This window comes from Accipiter gentilis, chromosome 22 (genome assembly GCF_929443795.1).
Source record: "Accipiter gentilis chromosome 22, bAccGen1.1, whole genome shotgun sequence".
NCBI lineage: Eukaryota > Metazoa > Chordata > Aves > Accipitriformes > Accipitridae > Astur > Astur gentilis.
Window position 1 is genome coordinate 23,329,783 of NC_064901.1, and position 21,182 is coordinate 23,350,964.

The 21,182-nt window shown below is 44.4% G+C and overlaps 1 protein-coding gene across 4 annotated transcripts in view; it reads right to left on the reverse strand.

Annotated features, from left to right (window-relative positions):
- ACCS (1-aminocyclopropane-1-carboxylate synthase homolog (inactive)) overlaps window positions 1-21,182 on the reverse strand; it is a 62,334-nt gene continuing 41,152 nt past the window's right edge. The window contains exons 1-15 of one of the 4 annotated variants that reach the window (XM_049825795.1): window positions 17,731-18,265; window positions 15,790-16,403; window positions 14,191-14,250; window positions 11,411-11,481; window positions 10,790-10,859; window positions 9,560-9,626; window positions 9,004-9,101; window positions 8,348-8,425; window positions 7,230-7,330; window positions 6,426-6,515; window positions 5,323-5,368; window positions 5,042-5,183; window positions 4,272-4,414; window positions 3,736-3,889; window positions 1-3,510 (exon numbers count right to left, since the gene is read on the reverse strand). In XM_049825795.1, the coding sequence (XP_049681752.1) occupies window positions 3,212-3,510; window positions 3,736-3,889; window positions 4,272-4,414; window positions 5,042-5,183; window positions 5,323-5,368; window positions 6,426-6,515; window positions 7,230-7,330; window positions 8,348-8,425; window positions 9,004-9,101; window positions 9,560-9,626; window positions 10,790-10,859; window positions 11,411-11,481; window positions 14,191-14,250; window positions 15,790-16,403; window positions 17,731-18,190 (2,493 nt within the window). In that variant the 5' untranslated portion in view covers window positions 18,191-18,265 and the 3' untranslated portion in view covers window positions 1-3,211. Of the gene's footprint in view, window positions 3,511-3,735; window positions 3,890-4,271; window positions 4,415-5,041; window positions 5,184-5,322; window positions 5,369-6,425; window positions 6,516-7,229; window positions 7,331-8,347; window positions 8,426-9,003; window positions 9,102-9,559; window positions 9,627-10,789; window positions 10,860-11,410; window positions 11,482-14,190; window positions 14,251-15,789; window positions 16,404-17,344; window positions 17,416-17,553; window positions 18,266-21,182 lie in introns of those variants that run through there. The other 3 variants (XM_049825794.1, XM_049825797.1, XM_049825796.1) reach the window with 3 other exon arrangements.

The following is a 21,182-nucleotide window of genomic DNA, read 5'->3' on the forward strand; positions in this document are numbered from 1 at the left end:
TAATTACAATGGACACAAGCAAAGAAGGCACAGTGTTATACTCATCTTGACAGCATTTCTTATTATAGATGAAATGCAGCAATTTCAAAAAATATAGATCTGACTGGCTTCATCATTTCAGGTACTGCTGTGTTTGCCTATTGCTTGACAAACAGGTAAAAGAAGGACATGCAGGGGGACAGTCCTTAATAATTTCTCTATATTTTTTTTTTTTCCTGTAGAGATTTGCCTCACAGGAAAAAAAAAAGGCCATTAATAACACTGATGAGAAATAGCGAGAAGAGAGAACACGTAACATGGAGGTAGCAGAAAGAACAATTTGTACAGGCAGAGCCTGTGTTTTTTCTGTCAGGGTACTCTGGCAGCAAATAAGAGTCAATTTCTGTATACATATACACGTGAGTTTCTAAACGTTTACCAATTCTTTTCAACCAGTAAATATCATTTTCAAAATTTACGGGGTTTATACACTCAAAACAAATGTTCCTTATTCCAACAGCAGACTTGTAACATCACATTTCTCTCTAGTCTCATTTCCAGTCATATTCTGATTTTCTGTGACCAAGCTAACATTCCTCAGTGGAGAGCTCCTCAGGCAGGTGTTAAACCTGAAAAAAAAACATGGAAAATATTCCATGCAACAAAGTGTGTGTCTGTCCTGTGATTTTGAGTTACAGCAAGCTCAGATGGAAGTGACTTTGGGCCATATTATATTAGCTGTGAGGATTTTGAAAGTGTATTACACTCTTTATTCCTAAAGAGAGGTGTGCTTTACCAGCTGCTTCCACACAGAGACAGTACAATATACCCACTTTCTGAGCAGTAAACATCTATGGGTGAAAAACATATTAAATTAATTGTTACTATTGTATATTAACATACTCCAACCATAGGAGTGACCAGAACACCAAAAGAAAAGAAAGTCGGGAGTAATTAATGGGTTGAGTTTGTTACAGGAATCCCCTGAAATACCACTTCAACTAACACAGTCTTAACCAGTTCTTCATTTCAAAGAGCTTTCTCCCTAAATTTGGTTGCTCAGACCCTCCTTGGGATACATAAATAAGAGGGGGCAAACCAGTAAGTCCTTTTGTGTTTTGGCTGTACATCTTATCTCCCATTTCATCAAGGAGACGTGTCTTGTGCTATAGCTTTCTTTGTGGACACCCAAGAGCAAATGGAAAATAAATTATAATAATCAAAGAATGTACTTAAAAATATTGTATACAGACAAATGCCAAACAAATAAGCAAATATGATGCTTATAACTATCCCCTATACTCATCCTACGAATCACCTCACCAACCTTGCCTCATCGCTGGCATCTGCAAGAGGGACCAGTTACTTCTAACAGCCACCACAAGCAGCACCATCTTCTCCTCCGCCACTGGTCAGACTTTCCTTCTCACCGTCCAGGCAATTCTCCACCGTCACCTCACCAAAGTGCAGTTGCATTAATTATTTGCTAGCTATGCCCTGGTAATTTGGTTTACGATACAGAAATACGCTTTTGCCACTCATTATGACATGCCCATCTGCCCAAATCAACAATGCCCAAGAACAAAACCAACAGAGCCACAATGGTACCGCTGTGAGCCATCAATCACTGACATCCCACCTCACAAAGTAACTGCAAAATGAAAGCTGTTTTACCTGAAGGTTGAACCAAGGAATAATCTGAATTTCCTGTTCATTCTCAATACTACCTTTCTCCTAAATGATCTACAAAGAAGAAATCTAAGCAAGATGCATGTATTCCATGGGACCAAGAATTTTTTTCCTGCCTTTCCAATTTCATATTGGAGAATTGATCAGAAGAGTAGAAGACAGTTCTTCACTTGTGATCAGCAAATTCCAACTGCTTTGATAGCACAGACTTTAGCCTAAATTTTATCCTTCACCTCTCTAACTTATTATATAGAGATTCCATAATGCCACCAGGATGAAACTTGGTTACTATCAGAACAAGTTACCGGAGGAGAAAGGCACACTTCCATTCAGTTTTCATCAGCAATTTCCTTGAACTCCGGATTAATATGTATGCAGAAAAAACAGCTTAAATTTCTTTAAGATACCAAAAATTTTACCATACCAGAAATTAAAGAGCTTTGTATCTGTAGAAGAAGCTTTCCAACTGAAATACTTTATCACCATCCTACAGGAAGCAGTGTCTTTTAAAACAGAAAAGAGAGGACGGAGAGGAGACTGAAAAATACTGTTTAGTCAAAAAATTACCCTGCAAATTGGCAACCATAGCTAAAAAATTGCCTTAATTACCCTGATAATGGTGGAAGGTGTCACCTTGGAAGCCTGTGGGCTTAAAGTAGGTACACCTAGCACAGTGGCAGAAGCAGCATTCTCTACATTGTCCTGCCAATACACCTCACTGCTAACCAGAAGGGATGGACTTCCAGGAATAGGAAGGCTGCAGAAAGAATACCTACTTTCAATCGCCTCTCCGTCCTTAGGTCTTTTGTGGACGCTGTGCCAAGAGGCCAATGGATGCTGTTTATTTATACAAATACAAAAAAGAAGGATAGAAACAAAAACAGGCATTTCGCCAACCGAGGGTGTGGATACTGTCTGACCTGAGGTTACGCTGGAAACCAACTCAAAATGAAAAGCTTTACGGAACTCAGACTAGATGACCACAGTCCTAAGAGCCTCACCCATGCAGATGAGCCCGTACTCGTGCTTATTTACCATTAGCTGAGGCTAAGTTAGGGCTGACACTGCTCTATCTCCCCAAAACACCTCTTCGCAAAAGCAGGCATCTTCTGGCCCCAAAATGGTAGTTACATCTGCTCATCATTCAGGAAAAAGGGAAACTTTACACATTTTACCAATCTCAAGTCTCTGTCTTCCTGGAAAGCATGAAATAAGAAGCATAAAAAATGACACCACAGGACCTTATAAGAGAGTTAAGAGCATATTCATTAGAAATGAAATACAAAATACAATGATGCCGCAGGACAGGGGGCAGCAGGCGAACAAGACCCCCACCATTCCCTACCCTCACCCCAGTCCAAGAAATGCACCTATATAATACAAATTAGAGATCTCAAACGGGGGGGGGGGGGGGAGGAGGGGTTTTACAAAGTGATCTTCTTGCTATACAGAAAATATATTATTTGCTGGAAGTCACTGCTGAGCTGTTAGGGGCCCAGGGTCAGTCACTGTTCAGGAAACCCCCCTGAAGGCACACTGACCCCTACTGCTTCCCCACCAGTTTGCTGAACACATCGTAGATCTCTGGCTTTTCCTGTGCAAACTGCTCGGCTGTATTTTTCTGTAGCCAGTCAGATGAACGCATCTGTTGCTGCAGGAGGCCAATGAGGTCACCAAGGTTGGAGCTACTGGCACAGGTAGGTTCCTGGTGGCGGGACACAAAAATGACTTCATCTGTGCTATCTGCTTTGCCATCCTGATCTGACTGACAAGGCCGCTCCTTCTCCTCAGCCAGTATCTCCTGCTCCCGCTCTTCTAAAACCTTGCGGATCCGTTGCATACCTGTCGTGGTACAAGGAGAAACACTACTGGATTAGTTTAAGCCACAAATGTCCCCAAATCAGTCAGATTCAGAAAAATTTGGAGGATGGAAGGAAAGGGAGGAAAAACAGAGAAGACAAGTATAATAACAATAATAATAATAGGATAATTTTAGGATTAAGCAAAGGAGGAAACAGTGCTGCAGAAATTCTGGTGGAAGGAAAAACAGAAGAAAACATTACTCACCTAACTGTAGCCGGTGGGTCTTGTCAGCAAAGATGATGCGGAACCATCCGGGTTCACTACATTCAAAGGCTTTACCACAGGACAGGAGGACCTTGTTATCCAGAAAACGCCTCCAGAGCAGCATCTCCTCCTCAAATGTGCCTGTCCTAAGGTACTAGGAGAGTCAGCAGAAGGGCCAGAGGTTAGTAACATTTAGGCTAAATCACTGAGATCCTCATGAATTTATGATTCCCATGAGGTCTGCAAAGGCCAGGGGAGACACCTTTTACCTCTGAAGTACAGCAGTAGTGATATAAAGGAAGAAATGGGGAGGAAAGTGGCTTGAGAGAAGTAAGATTCCTGCAAGGAGGGAAATGCACAGACAGACGAAAGGAAAAGAACGGACAGAAATAGCAGGCAGCCCTTCCCTCTGCTGATCAGACAAGAGATTTGTTAAAACAAAATGCTTATCACAACATTAAACTTTCCTCTAGACACAGTTGCACCATGTGCCTGCCCTAAGTCCAGGACAAGCCTCCCTTCCTAAGACTACCAACCTTTCGGAAATCAATCCAGACAAAGAAGCCTGCATTGCGGTTGAGAAAAGGAACCCCAAGTGTCTTCAGCTCATCTGTCACATATGTATGGGCAGCTTTTAAGCGGGCATGGTTGGCCCTCAGGTACACCTGGCTGATCCAGTCTGACCAGAAGGAGAAGATAAAGAAAAAAAAATAAAATCACAAACTGAGAAAGAATTCAGATCTGTTCAAGTTTCTAAAACACTCACAGTGCCTTTTTCCATTTGACCCTTCAACTCCGTTTTTTTGTTTTCTGTTTCCTCAAATAGCAAAAAGAGGGGCAAGAACTATTTAGCAGTTTCATGTCTGTGCAGAAGAGTATCTTCTTGACCATCCTGAGGATGCTCCCCTACATTCATAGCTCTTAGTTGATGTGGACTGTTAGCACTCCATCCAGGACAAAGCTAGAAATCCATTTCCATTTCCCTCATCCCACTTGTACGAGGGAAGAAAGCTTGTATTATTTGTTTCTGCTCAGCTGGTTCTACACAACATTGGTTATTTCTATACAAATAGCTATCACACTTGTCAAAGCTGCTCCTCTAATTCTGCTGATCAGGAGCTCTGCAGAAGTGGTCCTTTTCTGTAGAGCTCTCAGCCTCATGTGACATGGGCAGCTTCAGAATTACAGAAGACTGTCAATTAAGCTGTACAAACAGGAGACCACTTGGGAAAGTAAGGAGAGGGCATCCCCCAGGTACCAAGACACACAGAACGGCAGAGGATCATTCATGGAGCTACTGACTCACCTCTGTCTCTAAGCAGCTGCGCAACCTTGTGCTGGACAGGTCCACAAACCCCGTGGAAATAACACAAAGAAGCCACCGCATTAGCAACGTCTTGGTTCTCTGTATATAAAGTACCAAAACGAATCCCAGAGACAGCAAAATCCTGCAGAAGACACAGGGAGACTGCTTTATTACACAGGAAGACCAGGATCCTATTACTACTGCCTTATTCCTTCCAGCATGAGGACACCAGGCCAACCCCACCAGCCAGGAATCTCAGCACGATGGCAACCAGCACTCACCTTGCTTATTCCCCACATCACATGAGTCCGCTGTGGATCAGGCAATCTGTATGTAGAAGGATGCAGATGGGCAGTTAGTATCATAGGTGCTGAAGCTTTTGGATCACCAGTGCAGCATTGCAGAAACAGAGAGGCAGCATTACACAATGACAGACAGTGCAGCACGGAACATCAGTCAAGTAGGGAAAATTCAAATCCGACCTAGCTTTAGAAGCTAGGAACTCCCTGGAACTAGTTTCAGACACAAATTTAAAATATTTCAGATATACAGATACTTGCAAGTGCTATATTTCACACGCAGATTTCCTGCACGTATGAAGCTTGTACGTATAATGCTAGAAATGAGGCTTGTGCCAATGTATTTGCCAAGAATTAAAAGTAATTTTGTTTCTTTCAAACACCAATATTTTGCAGAAGGAGATAAAGTTCTTCTTTTGCAATGTTGTACCTTCAAGCCCAGCAACACTGGGCTAACACTTAACCAAGTGTATTTTATTTCCTTACAATTGAGCACAAAAAGAGAGCGCGCACCACTGGTGAAAACTAGAAATTAAAAAAAAAAAATACAACAAAAAACCACACCATATTTTTATAAGATAAGATTTGAAAAGTTTTTCATCTCATTAGATCAATACCTAATAAAACCCATTCTCCAGTCTGTAAGAACACTGTGATCCATGACTACTGTACAAAAAAAAAACCAACCACAAAACAAAACAGAAAGTAAACAGCAACAGAAAGTCTTCACAGGCATCAACAGAAACAAGGGGAAGAGGTACCAATATTTATGTAGGAAGAAAAGCCTCGCTCTGAACAAGTGAAACATCTGTTTCTAGTTTTGGGCACTGTCACAAGCAAATACCAAAGCACACATTGAAAAGTGTACCACAACAGAAAACTAACTACCATTTTTTACTTGCTAGATTGCACTTGACAAACTGTGTTTGCCATTCAGAAATTACAAAAAAAATAAAAAAGAAATCAGCGTAAGGCAGATTCAGAATTTGCTTGCTCATGACTTAACTTCCAGTCACAAGTTCTCAGCAAGGCATCATGTTGAACTGTCACTGGAAGATGGCCAGGGAAGTAGGAGCTGATTTTACCTGTCCATGCCTAGGACACTGTGAAACGTGGCTGATTCATCAAAAACTGACAGCATGTAGATCTCATCTACTATCACATGCAATTCATGTCTGCAAAAGGACAAAATGGAGATTACAAAAGAAGGCTGCTTCTGGTTTAGAAGCAGAGATAAATTCAGGCCTGCAAAGACTCGCTTTATACACACAAGAGGGACACCAAATTTTGCAGAAGTAAAGCATTTTTATCACAACTCCGAAGGTCTACTATGTGTACATTGAAGTGATTTGAGATATATCCAACTGTCACCCACTGCAACCATATAACAAGATAAAAATTCAGTCATTTCCAATGCACTAGTGAAAATTAATTCCTGTATGTACTACCCATCTAGCATAAGTTGTATCATCGTCCACTCAGAATCTCACAGATTCTGAATCTCAGAGAGTATCTGTGATCCATGATGAAGCTGGGAACCCATATTCACATATTTATTTGTCTTTGCACATACAGAGAAACTGAGAGGAAAGGAACTCAGCTTCCTACTGGGGAAGCACAGCACCATAGTGTTTGCTCGGACTGCCAACAAACAAACTTGCGTTCCTTGATGCAAGTCGCTTTGCCACTCCAGATGACTGCATAGTCCATGTTCCCTTGTCCCCAGCACTCCCCTCTCCCCTCCCTTAAGCCCACTGCTGTGTGTGAAGAATAGACTGTTTGCCTGACTCAAAAGATATTCACAGATAAATTCAGGGACAGCGAGTAGTCCACCAGATTCTGGAAGCCGTATCTGACTCAGGATGCCTCAGTCTCCCAAACTGACATACCTTTTAGCAAATTCCAGGTAATCCCGTAGCTCTGACAAGGAGTAGATGTCGCCAAGGGGATTTTGGGGATTCAGAAGAATTAAGGCCCTTACAGTGACACCCTGCAGAACACAAATAATGCAGTATTAAGCGAGTGCCCATCGTGGGATAAATTTTTCGTCCCTCTACTTGAGCAGCGAGTGTGACGCAACATTCCCCTGAAGCTTCCACCGTGACTTTTCACCTCAGAGGTTAGATTTGTATGAGAAGAATTTTAGCCACAAATTAAGATTTTTTTTTTTACAATTATATCACTTGCAAAGTCAACTGAGGAAAATATTATAGAATGAATCTATGATTTTGAAGAGGGTGTCTGCCACAACCACTGCTATCTGGTCAACCAATTAATGACAAAGATGCTCTCACACGTTCTCAGCATGGAAGAGAACTTTCTCTGAGCTGTATCAGTAATCGGGAAATAACAAATTACTGAAGATTGCCCATGAATGAGGCAAGAAAGATAGGAATTTGAGCTATGTGGACACAAACTGTTCTCATTTAGAGCACACTGGGATGAAGATGTCAGAGCTGCTAATGATCTAAAGATGCAGCTAAACATATATAGGGCTCAGGACAACGTCAAAACTTCCAGACTAACTCTTCAGAAAGGTGATACCCATCTGCATTTATCCTCTAGATTTGCACCTCTCTCCCTCCTGCAAAAACTCTCGGTGTTCTTAGTGAATTCATCTGCACTGCTGTGTAGAGCAGTCAGTTTTGGGGTAACTCAGCTGGCCTTCCTGAAGGAAAAACCCTGGGTAGGTAGTCCCTACTTTTCAGTGCATGCCCAAGTACGTTTTTTTTGTGATATGAAGGGGTTCCAGTGCTTTGTGAATGGTCTGGTACTCCCGGTTTATCCTGTCTGCTGTGACCAAAATTGGACAGATGTGACACCAGGGGAGTCCCCCTAAGACTGCCCCTGAGTTTGCAAGCAGCCTAATCTCAGGTGGTCTACAGGGACAACCAGAGAGCCAGGTGCTAGGTTTTGGAAATGTTTTGATCTGCAGGCCACTTTTGGGATGTGCCATCTCAAACATATTGTAGACTTAACTGGTGATGTGAAGGTCAGCTAAACTCACCTCTGCCCGGGCATCCTGCAAGGCTTTTTCCAGTTTTTCCACTGTAAGTTGAAAAGGCCGAGTGCTTGTTCCAGTAATCTGAAAGACATCACAAAGATAAAAAAGGCCAAGTTATTTCAATAGAGTCTGCCCTGAGCCAATCCTCTGAAAAATATACCCCAGAAGAAAATAAAAAGCCAACAATAATGACCTAGCAACCCTTATCCTTTTATACTACAGAGAGAATGAATAAAAAAAATTAGAAAATTAAAGAGTTGTTCATCATAGAATGGCCATACACAGAACTCTCTGGCTATCCTTGAATAACTAAACCAATGCAAAATCTCTATCTCCTCTTCCACCCCTAGGACCATCTTTATTAGGACAGTACCTACTTCTGTCTCCAAGGCTCAAAATGGCCATTTTTTACCTCTCAAGAGCTGTTATTGGGAGTAAGATACAAGAAAAGATCAAGACCGGAATCCAGACTTATGGTGTGAACAACTTTCTTGCAAATTACGTCCCCAGCTTCCCAGCAATAAATTGGGAAACTGTCCACAGGCTGCAGCCTATCCTTGTCCTGAGGACTGCTTTCAGAATTTTCCAAAGCTCAGCACTTTCCAGTATCAATTATTTTTTAACTACAGAGGTTGGTATCCCCTTCACTCAGATCTTACCTTACTGTCTAAATAGGCATACACCAGCTTGACATTACCATAGAGGAAGACACTCTGGGTAATACCACCATAAAAGGGAGTAGCAATCAGAACAGCTTCTGGAACCGAGAAAACAAAATTGGTTATCAACAGGTCACAGTCATTCTCTCTCTTCTAATGTACTTCAGCTAAACATGAAAGCTTTTTTACAGCTGTGCCCTCTGGAAACACTGTCATGTTACTGCCTTTTCCTCCACTTTATTTTTACATTAATTCTTTAATCTTCTGCAAGAACTCAGGTAAACATGAGCATAGCCCACATTTAGTCTAACAAACTAAAGCAGGGCACCACGAAAACAGCGAAGGCAGACAGGGTAAGGCACCAGCGTGAATGCATGACATCTGCAGACCGTGGAGATGATGAATTTCACAGCATAATCCTGCAGGGAACAAGAACTTTGCAGTAGGCTGATGACAATTCCACTACTTTGCTGCTGTCAAACAATATTTAAACAGAGTAACACGTTATTTTCCAGCAAAAATAAACATTAGAAACATCTTCCAACCATCCACTTACCCCCTGGATCACAAAGGACTGTAGCTAACGCAGAAAATAGCGAGCCACAACCATTTAAAACAATCACCTACAGAAGAAAGAGAGAGGCTAGTGATAAATCTGTCCATAGAAAGACAACACTATAAAATAATAATTTCTAATCATAACACTGAAATAAATTTTCTTCCCAATTCTCTAGCACGGATGTTCCCTGAATTTTCCTTCTGAAATCCCACTTCTACTAGGAAGTAACTTTAATCCTGTTCTTTGCTTGAGAGACACTTTGTCCTGCTGTTGTTCGCGATTCTAATAAGCAATTTAGAAAAAGAGTAGGCTTTTAAGTAGGGAATAAACTGGGGAGCAGTTCTGAACTGCTAGAAAAGCAAACTACTTTTCGTCAGCTAATCTGTGTTATCATCTCTTTGTGGTAACAGCAGCTCCAACCTCCTGCCAACTCAGTGCAAAAGTGGAAACCACTGTCTTGTACAGGAGCAGGTCTGACTCCTGGTTCTAGCAGACAGCTGCTCACGGTCCTATGAGCTTCACTCCAAATATCAGGCAGAATCTGCTGCCTCGGAGAAGCAATGATCAGCAAACTGATCAGCGGTAACTTCAGTTTGCGGGAAGTATGGGCTTCTGCTGAATTATTGCAGCCAGAAAAGCAATGGCTGCACTAGCTCCTGCTGCCTTCAGTGCTCAACAGTGTCAGGAGTCCCTGATCTCCACAGGTTCCTGCGCCCAGCCTGCATCTCTCCCAAGTCAGCAAGTCCTGCAGAGACTCGGGTCCTGATCCCTTCCTTACAACACTGCCAAAAAGTCTGAAAAGGTCCGTTCTTGTGGGCTAAAACTACTCTTGGCTCAATTACAGATTTTTGTCCTGAGGTGTAACAGCAATATGGGACAAAATTAAACTCCACTGAAACAACGGGCGCTCTTTGTCAAGGCTGAGGGATACAGGCACAGTAGGTCCCAGAGCTGAATAAGGAGATGAAAACATAAAGCCCCACTGAGAGCACTGGCATAAGAAGTTGGCATACAGAAGTAAAGCATGAGGCAAATATACAGTAGACCCCATGTGTTTTGGCTGAAGTGTGCATCAAAAGCTACTGAAATGGCTATGAATCAATCTCATTTACACGATAAAGGCTGACATCTTACCAAATCATTTGTTTAAAAAAAAAGAAGATGAAAGTGTTTGACAACAAATGGCAATACATTAGAATAGACACCAATGGAAAGTGGGTTACCCACATTTTCTGCCTTAAGAGGTGCAGGGGCCTTGCAGTAATAGGTCAAAAATCGAGCCACTTCCTCCCGTAAACTGAGAAAGACACAAAAGCAAATATTGATTCAGCTTATTCTCCAAGAGGCTGGGCTTCCCCAGGTCCACATCTCAGGAAAATAAAGCCAGGGCACATTAAAGTCTGGTGAAAACAGCTAGAAAACAGGATAGCTCAGGCCCATGCCACAGACATGACTTTTACATACGGCAAAGGTGTCACGGACAATGTCCATAATGGTGCATACACTTCTGATGAGTTTTATTTAATCAAGGCACAGAAAAGGAGGATTAAAGTCCCCAAGTGTTCACTATGTTTCAAAGAACTGTTTTGAGTTACCTGATTTGTTAATGTAATCAGTGCTCTTAAAACTGTGTTTGCTTTAGAAAATTTCCACCTTCTCTCACATAAAAGGATTTTTAACTGGATGAACTGGTAGGGCAGCTAATTTACAGTTTTGCAAAGGAAAAAATTATTAAATGACTAGAAAAGTTTTAACTAGAGAGTGTGGCAGAAGCAGTCTGTATTCATCCATTCTGCTTATCAGACAAGTAGTCAAAAAGAGAAGCGTTACAGAAAAGAGAAGACTTACAACATATGTCCCTTCCAGTCAGGGTACTGAAGCAGTGGAGGCTCCATCAGATTCATATCGGTCTGTGTCAGCTGGGATAACAAGAACAACCATTAAAAGCACAATCATTGATATCAGAAACATGCAGATAGATGGGATCCATGTACAGGCACATACCTGCATAGACACACACACACGTGCAACTTCAACAGTTGTAAAACTGGATTGAGAAAGCCACTGACCATCAAAATTAATGCAGCTGGGAGAAGCAAGGACCAGCAAACTGATCAGCGATAACTTTATGTGGCATACGGGCTTCTGCTAAGTTACTGCAGCCAAAACCTTGCTGCACAGAGATCTACAAAAAGGATGCAGAACAGGGCAATACACATGATGCCCGTAACCAAGATGCCTGCAGAAGACTTTCTCAGCAAATGAAGCAACGCAAAGAGTCCCAAAGAGTGTTTCGCCCAAGCTCTGAGGATAACAGCTTTCAGCTGGAAAGTCAGTCCCAATTGTGAAAGCTCATATCTAGACTGTCAGAAAGAGATAGAAAGGATTTTTCATCACAGTCAGATACGTATTTTCTGTAATAAACTTTCAATAAATTAATTTTTTAATGAAGTCTAGCTTTCATTTATGTCTCGGTTCCAAGCTACTACAGCTCTTTCAGATCTAGAATTCTGATAAGTTTTGATAAGTGTTAAAGTGTAACAGGAGCTTTCAAAAGACAGGAGAAAAATGAAATTATCTTCTTGATAATTCCTCCCCAGGGCAGGCACCTTGTTCCTTATTAGGAGTTCATTCTGATCTCAGAGACAGATTCACCTGAACTGTGTAGCCCTTTTTAATGTTTATATTTAGATAAAGTATGCACACTGCTTTTATCTGAATATTTTCAAGGTTGTAAATATCAGGGTTTCACATAATCCAGTTCTATGAAGTTGCAAGGGAAAGCACAGCGGTGATACAGGCAGAGAGAAGAGGACACTTTACATAAACAAAAAGGGAATAAACAAATATTATGTACAATGTACCTTCCAAATATTTAATGGCAACCAAATCTATGAGTTAATATTAAAAAAGGTGAGGGTAGGGGGACACGACACGTAGGTAATAGTGCAAGGGAGGAGGGAAATTCAACATGCAGTGAGTTTCTCATGTAATAACAAACCCACAACATTCTGTATTGGTGTTTTAATAACTGGTGCCAAGCTCGAGAGTTTAAAGACACTGTCTTTATCCCATGCAGAATTACAACCTGATATTACAGGATTAAAGTTCCTTTATTCAGCTGTAGATGTTCTCGAAGCCTATGTGGCACAGAACTGTGCCTCCTTAGATCTCTCTCCTAAACTCCTCTAGAGAACGCAACATAAAAGGTATCAGCAGGCTTGGCCAAAAGTGACTATGCAAAAATAAAGAGGAGAACCCTTAAAGGTAATGCATTAAGGGCTAAGGAAACCAGACGGGCCAACTGAAAGGAAGACCATCTGAGACCTCACGCCACAAAATATTCTCTAATTTAAAGGGTCAAAAGTTGAAGACAGAAGTCTGATACATTACTTTATTCAGTGGAAACAGTAAGTCTTTATCATCCCAAATCACAACAAATTATTTGCCTACAATCCCAGCTGGTGCTGCATTCAGTGCATCCATACTGTAACTCCAGGCTGCGATGACTGAAGCTGGCAACAGTCTTTGTTCAGCTTGTTACCACAAGCGTGATGGCTCACCTCGCTATAGTCGATGAAGTCTTAACTCATTTTCATAACAAGGCTAATTAAGATGCAGCTGACTACCGTCTCCCTCTGCACTACTTACTGCAGGCTTGGTGTTAGTTTTAAGGGGAAAGGACAGCAAAGGAAAGAAGGTGCCACCTACGCAGCCTAGAAGGCACCTTTTTTCGTGCAGGCAGCAGCTCTGCCTTACCTGTTCTTTTAGCTGGAAGGCGGAGCGGCGGGGTAGCATCCCCCCAAGGCAGTGGAGTGGCAGGCAGAAATAAAACAAGGAACATTTTGAGGGTGGGAACTGGTGGAACGGGAGCAACCATGAACTTCAAACGACAGAGGTCGACTCTCCAACCCTGAGCCACCTTCCCTCCCCACAGACAACTTCAGGTAGGAGAAACTGCCACCTGCCTGCCTCGCGGGCTGCACCTGGGCAGTGATTTGAATGGAAATCAAGAAACATTCCTCTACAGCGCGGTCCTGTTCTTTTCTTTTGACTTGTTCTACTTTTTGAGTTGGGCCGTGTGTTTCATGCCTCTCCCTGGTGCAGCTGAACACAGTGAGCAGGTAGCAGCTGACCCAGTCTGACTTTGAGCGATTTCAAGAGCTGCCACCGTTCCCTGCGGTTGCCGCCACCCTCGCACATTTCAGGTAAGTTCAGAACTGGGTGTCCAAATCGTGTGACTTTATAATGGACAGATGTGAAGATCCTTGAAATTAAATAAGAGTTCAAAACTAATCTCAAAACCTCCCTATCAAATCAACTACTGTCAGCAGGAGAAAATAAAATGCATCTTATTTTCATTTAGTTTTCTGAGCCAAGCACATCCCCAAAGGGAAACCCATCATGAAGAGGAACAGAAAAACACCCTTGTTCCTACCCTCCTGGAAAAATAACATAAATAAATGTACAAATAGCTGGATTGAAGAGTGACTTCCAACAAATAAAAATTTCGTGACAAAAAAAATTTACGAGAGAAACCTAAGCAACAGCAATAACTCTAGGAAAGTGCAAGCACTGAGGAGGAACTACACAGCAAATTCAGTATTTCTTTTTGGAACAGGACTTACCCGCTTAGACATCAGGTCAAAGCACAGTTTATTCTCACTGGTGCCAAAGTTTATTATACCCTATATATAGAAAAAGAAATAGTTTATTGTTTAAAGGCACAAAAAACACATGCATACATCACCTCAGCTATCGCTTCACTAAATTGCCTCCAAAAACCCTACCAAGGACAAGTCAAAACACAGGTTGCATAGGCTTCACCATATATAACTCGAGACACATATACATGTAAACATACACACACACATAGATATCTCAGGCACTCAGCTTCTTAGTCAATAAACTGTCTGTAAATGAATACATACTAGCGGTTTATACTTCTTTACAGAATATGTTCAACTTAACCTTGAATTCACTCACTGGTATATATCTAACTACAGAAGAACCCCCCAAAAAAAATTCTGTGAAAACCAAGGTTTACCCTTCTGTAGCAGTTTTAAACAAGGCTTTGGATACATTTCTTTACCTGAAAGCATTTGTTTATCAGTCATTACCATTCCACTCCACTGATTTGCTTGGAAACCATATAACAATGTCATCATGAAAAGTGGTTAAAACACTAAATTTTCCACTCTGGAGAGATGCCCCTACAGTTCCAGGTTGAGGATTTGGCCCTGCTTATTCAGCACTACATCAGATCTTGAAGAGTTCAAATCTACTAGCACATTTTCGTTATTGGAAGAGGTTGGGTAACTAAATTTTTTAAAATGTGAAAAGAAATCTAAGCAACTGTACATTTATGATATTACTAAAGTACAAGTCCAGTTTTAGGTATCTCTTTAAAAAGCTACCTCCTGCACAGACAACAGGTTGTAGAAGAGGCAGTTTGCATCTCATAATGCACCTTGTATCAAAAACTTCGCTGTGGTTTTCTATCTTAAAAATCTAGTTTTCACCTCCCAACACAATGTGACCACAGTCAGGGCTAATAATAAAACATTTTTAAAGTTTCAAGCAGTTCAGTATCTGAATGCAGGATCTATTTAAAAGTAATCCACATATAAATCATTACCTATATTTACCATACTTGTTACTCAGTAATAATCTGCCGTGAAGAATTAACACTTGGCCTTTGTGCCACAAGGGGGGGTATGATGAGCTACTTACAACTGAGCAGCCCAGCATAAACAGGGAGAAAAAGTGCTGAGTGTTAGTTAAAAGTAGTATTAAAAAAACCCTGTCTACTACTCAGTTGTTGTACCTCCTGCACCCATCACCTGCAATAATCAGATATAATCAGATAATCAGAGATGGTCTTCAGAGCGCAACAGAGGTGATGAGGTGAAAGGAGGAACAGGAGCTCTGTTTGTTGCTGCAGATTTCTTATATCTTTCAAGGTCTACTAGTGCTATTATTTCCCCGACAGGGAAAACAAGAGTGTGCAAACCTGAGCTGGACTGGGCATTCATCTTTGATACATAGAGGACCTGCAACGCTACCTTTTATTTCTCTTCCTCAAACAAACAGCTTGACCCACCATGTCTTAGTGACATCAACCCCCCCAAACACACACACACTTTTAGCGTATCTGTCAGCAAACCTCTAAGGCAGTTTTTTTCCTAGCAGGAAAGCCAGGAAAACATGCTGAGGTTCTCACTCACATTGGGGTTCTTGTCTTCATCATACTTGTCAGCATGATAAGCTTTGTACCCTTCCTCGGTAGAGCCCCGAAAAATGTTGGCAATGTTGCCGCGAGCAGAGAGGTAGGGGCTTCTCTGGAAGTCGCTGGGGTTACAGAAGCCGTGGATGTCAACCCTCCTCTCGGTAAGCAGCCGAGCCCTCATCTCTTGCAGGTTACCCCCTCCTCCTCCCATTCCCGCAATTTCGGACAGTGCCTGGCTGAAGTCCACGCCCCGAGGCATCGCGACGGAGGAGGAGGAGCCGCTATGGCTCTGCTTTAGGATGCTGAGCATCTGAGCAAAGACACTGAACATGCGGAACTCGTGCTCCCGCTCCAGTTCAAACCGGCGCTGCTCCAGTTGCATCCGACGCTCCTCCACGTCCAAATCTCGCTGATATCGGCGTTCCTCCATCTGCAGAAAGCGCTCTTCCATGGCCCGCTGAGATGTCAGGGTCTTCAGCAAGAGATCGTCGAGCGGGTCCTTCACGCGCTGGCCTTTCCGCTTTTTTCTCAGCCGATGCAAGGCGGAGAAGCCAGGCCGGGGAACCACGTTCTGGATCCGTGATGAGTTTGCCATGTTGGGCTCACTAAAACCTGTGAATACATAAAAGCGAGGAAGAAAAATTAGACGCGCAGTAAGTACAGTGGCACGGACATGCTTTGCTGCCTTCCCCTGCCCCTCCTAGGAAACACCCTTCAGTCTACTGTAGGGTTTTACAGGAAAACTAAAGTAAAAACCTGCCAGGTACATCTTGAAGTCTGTGAGGTTTTTTTGAAGTCTGTTTTTAACTTCACGCATCGGGCACCCCATTATGCTGCCAGCCCCAGCCCCTTACTCAGCCTCCGAATTAACCTGAGCGATCGTCAGTTCCCTCCGCTGGCCTAACTAGACAGCCACCACGGAGAAGAGGACATAGCACTTCTTCCTATCGCAGGCACTAAGCTCACACTGGTTATCGTCTCTCTTCTTCCCCGTCACGGCGTGCTCTTCCATCAGCCTGTCCTAGACCGGTTCGAAATCCCCAGGATTTCCACACTGTACCCTTCCTGGCAGCCAAGCAACAGCCAGCCGCACTTTCAGTGCAGGAGCCTCATCTCCTGCGAACAGATAGGCTGTTTCTGCCAGTGACTTTCAAAAACATCTTCTTTCCAAGTCCTAATGAATAGCTTAGGAGGCCAGGCAATGATTATTCCCAAGTATTCTTCATTGTCGAGCGTCCTAAAAGATTAGATCCGGAAAATATTTTAAAAGAACGCAAGAAAAGTTTCACCTGCAGGTTTATAGCGTAGCCATGGCAGAAGAGGGTCTCCTGATACAATTCAGCATGAGGACTGCAGACAGCCCTGGTGATGCTCAAATGATACCAAAAAGCATGCAATTTTTTTTTTTTTTTTTTTTTTTTTTTTCCCCGATAGGGTGAGTACCGTCAGCATTACGTGCAGAAATCTAGCAGAAATCTTATGGCAGACACGCCAGCCCTTTGGATTTCATACACGACATTTAGCCTAGCACGGTAATTTTAGATTTTATTTACCTGCAGCAAGATACGTTTCGGGAATGGCCGGAAGACTATGAATGCAGATACCAGCCTTCTACTTTAAAGCTTTTTGGGACGTGGAAAAATAAGGATCCAAACGTCAGTGCGAAAACCAGGTGTCTATCTCTGCACCAGAAAAAAATATATCTCTCTTTCTGGGAAACCGGGCAGAAACCTTATGCTGGAATGTAAAAGGCTATCCCTACCTGAAGGTGAAACACTGGTTTCAATGGGAATCTCCACCCTGGAGATGGGAGAGTCGTTCTGGGCCCTCTCCAAGAAGGCTCTCTCCATCTCATGATCTTCAGGGGAGCCCTGCTGGTAAGACATGGCTGGTGGGGGCTCTGGGGTCAAGCAGTGCTCATCAGAGTTCACCTCCTCACATTTGATTTCCATCAGTTCGGGGTGCTGGGAGTGTCCAAAGGGCAGGGCCGAGGAGGCGAACTGGTGATGGTAGCTCTCCACCATGCTGCCCTGCAGCACCTGCTGAGCCATCATGCTGCCGCTCAGCGAGCCGTAGGCCAAGGCGGGCCGGCTGGTCAGCACCCGGTCCATCACCTCGTAGAACTTCCACGTCCGGCCGCCCCGCGGGGCCTTGCTGTTGTCCTTGATCCGCCGGTACTCCAGCTTCATCTTCTTGATCTTCTCCCGGCACTGGTCTCCCGTCCGGTGGATGCCCTTCTCCCGCAGCACCTCGGCGATGCGGTTGAAGACGTGCTGGTTCCTCAGGCAGCTCTCCAGCTCCAGCTGCACCGACTCGTCGGCCCACAGCTGCAGCAGCTCCACCACCTCCGGGTCCGACCAGTTACTGCCGCGCTCGTACTTCTTCCCCCGAAAATCCATCGCTCCCGACGGGCCCGCCGCCGCCTGCCTGCGGCGGGACGGGGGCCGGCTCCCCGCCACGGACCTCCGAGGGGGGCCGGGGAAGGGCCGGGGGAGACGGCGGCGGCCCCGGCCCCGGCGGCGGCCCCGCGGGGGAGGCCGGGGCGGGCTGCGCCGGGGATCCCGCCCGCCGCTGGGCCCGGCCCGCTCCGGCCGGGGCAGCCCACCTGCCCCCGGCCCGCCCGGGGGGCCGGGCCCCCCGCCGGGACGGGGGTCTCGCACCTTGGCCCTCGAAAGCGCCCGGGCCGGCTCTGCCCTGCCTCCCCCCCCCCCCTCCCCTTCCCCGCAGCCCCGAGAGCGGCGGCGGCCGCCGGCTGGACTCGGCACGGCACGGCACGGCTTAGCCCATCCGCTAGAACCGGGCGGAGCGAGCTAGCGGGGAGCCGGGCCGGCATGTTCACATCCGGGGTGACGCACATGCGTGCCGGGCCCTTATTCCGGGATAACTTTAGTCCGGGCCAACCGACCGGGCTCCCTTCTCTCCCCCCCGCCGCCCTTCCCCTCACGGCGCTCGGCACCGCCAGGCACGGCTCGGCACCGCCTTCCCCCGCACTCAACCCCGGGCTCCGGGCCAGGACGCAGCCCTCGGGAGCTCGCCGAGGGCGTGGAATGGGGGGGAGAAATTAAAAAAAAAAAAAAAAAAAAGCCGAGCTGCCCCCGCAGAGCTGCTCCTCAGGGCCGGGCTGGGTGAAGAGCTTGGCGGGCTGTGCTTGTACCGGCCCCGGCCGCGGCCCTGGGCGGGGGGGAGGGTTTCTGATTTCCCCTCCACAGCACCGGGTCAGGTTCCCCGCAGGGGATCTGTCATCGCAGAATTTTTGTCATTGCGGGATTTTGAGTCTCCCTGGCCCACCGCGGGACCAAGCGTGGCCCACCCGTCGGTTTTGGAAACTTCGGTCCAGGCCTGAGCCCGGCAGGACAAGGACTGAGCCCTAAGGCGGCAAGTGTGAACGTAAAAAAAGAGCGATTGGGGAGAAAAAAATGGAACCAGACGCCACGCGTGCGTATCCTCTGTGGCCGTTCTCGCGGCCGACGTACAGGTTGTGAAGCAGGTACTAGGTTGGCGATTTTCCTTTTAGATCAAACGAGCTGCTTTGTCGCAGCGCTGGGTTTTTTTTATCCAGCTCTTATTAACCTCCCGCTGGATTTTAATAACTCATTTTTAATAACTCATTTCTCAGTCTGTGAAATGGAAATAAAAATCTTCATTATACCTCATGAAATACTTTGAGTACTGTCTCTATGGCGGAGAAGAGAAGGCTTACCTTTAAAAAAGACGTTACCTTTCTTAACTTATGATCAGATCGTAGTTCAGATTTTTTCCAGCGGTCTGCTTAACTAGAGTTTGTACCTCCACACCCCCGTAAGAAAGATGTGCTTTTACTTTCCTAGGGTTTTTCCTGGGAACGGCGCTTTACCTTCTACAAATACAGACTTAATTATATAAGGACATTTACATTGACTGTGTACTGGAGCACACAAAGACCGGGCAACAATCAGGAGAGCCATTGATGATAGATGTTTAATAGTAAATATAAATAGATTAAAGGCAGCATGAAACAGTCTTTTTAAAAAGCTTTTCAAAGGAGCCCGGGAGCCTGGTATACCCGGGGGCCATAACTTAGCCAGGCAGCAGTAGAGCATCCTCAAAAGTAACTCGACGTATGCCCTGGCTTCAGAAAGAGCCACTTTTTCAAAACGCAAGCATTAAAAGGGATGGAACCTAGACTCGTGGTATAAAACAATAATAATAAATCTTGAACTGTTGTTCACGGTTCAGTTGTTTGCCCCTTTTTATGTCACATGAAGTGGAAAGTTCATTTTTTAAAATGAAATTAAGAGCTTCCCTTCCAGTCACGTGTCAGGCATGCATGGCATCAGGAACAAACATATCACATGCTGTTTTATTGCCGAGATAATTGTTTGAGCTGCCAGCTCTTTGAGCTGCTTTTCCAATTCAGCTGGAAAAGAGGACTAACAGGGGCTGTCTTCCCAAAGTGCAAGAAGTGACAGTGTTGAAACATGCACAGTGCAAGCCACTTTGCCAAACCAAAAAGGCAGACTTTGTTTTCTGAACTGGTTTGTACACCTATTTTAATGACAAAAGCGTAGGTGCCACCCAATTTGACGTATCTAAGACAGGCCAATTCTTTTAAAACTCATTGGACAAAAAACCCTCTCTACCTTTCCTCTTCACGCAGCAAGCTCAGGAGAGCAAAACCGAATGCTGTCAGAGTACCATCCTTATTCTCAGAGAATTTCATGCCTTGGTTTCATCTCGGCAGATGACAGCCGAGCACCGCAGTTAGAGGGCATTCCTCCGCTGAACAAACCGCGTGCCACAACTCCTTTTCTAACAAGCCGTGACACGTGACCCTGAAAACACCCCATTGAAAAATTGTGTTAAGCTTCACTATTTTGTTAAGTTTAGTTTATTACAGGTGTCCAAGTCATTGATGTGACTAGTCAACGATCAGGTAAATCTTAGACAACAGTGTCAGCCAGCTCTACACATTGCAGAGCATCAGAGCAGGGGACTGTGCTCTCTTGCCAGTACCTGTAAGCAATGTTATTCAAAAGAAATTTTCATTAAATTTGGAGTCTAGCTCAATGGCATGGTCACAGACAGCACTGAAACGAGAGCCCTGGAAGCCGAAAATTCTGTTTATTTACAGCGCATTTGCAAGCGGAGCAGAAGGGCCCCACTGAATATCAGGCCTTCAACTGGGAAATGTGACAAGCATCACAGTGGTTTTGGTAGGGAATACTTTCACAAAAGCAAATGGAGGCCTTGCAACTCAGTTAAATGTCAGATGGTAACAATAAATTCTTTTGTTGTAACTACAGCAGCTTTATTTTTTTAATAATAATAATAAAAAAAAAGGCTGTAAAATTAGAGAGGCCTTCATGCTGCAAAAGAGGATGGCTACTAATGAGCAGCCATGTGGGTTAGCGT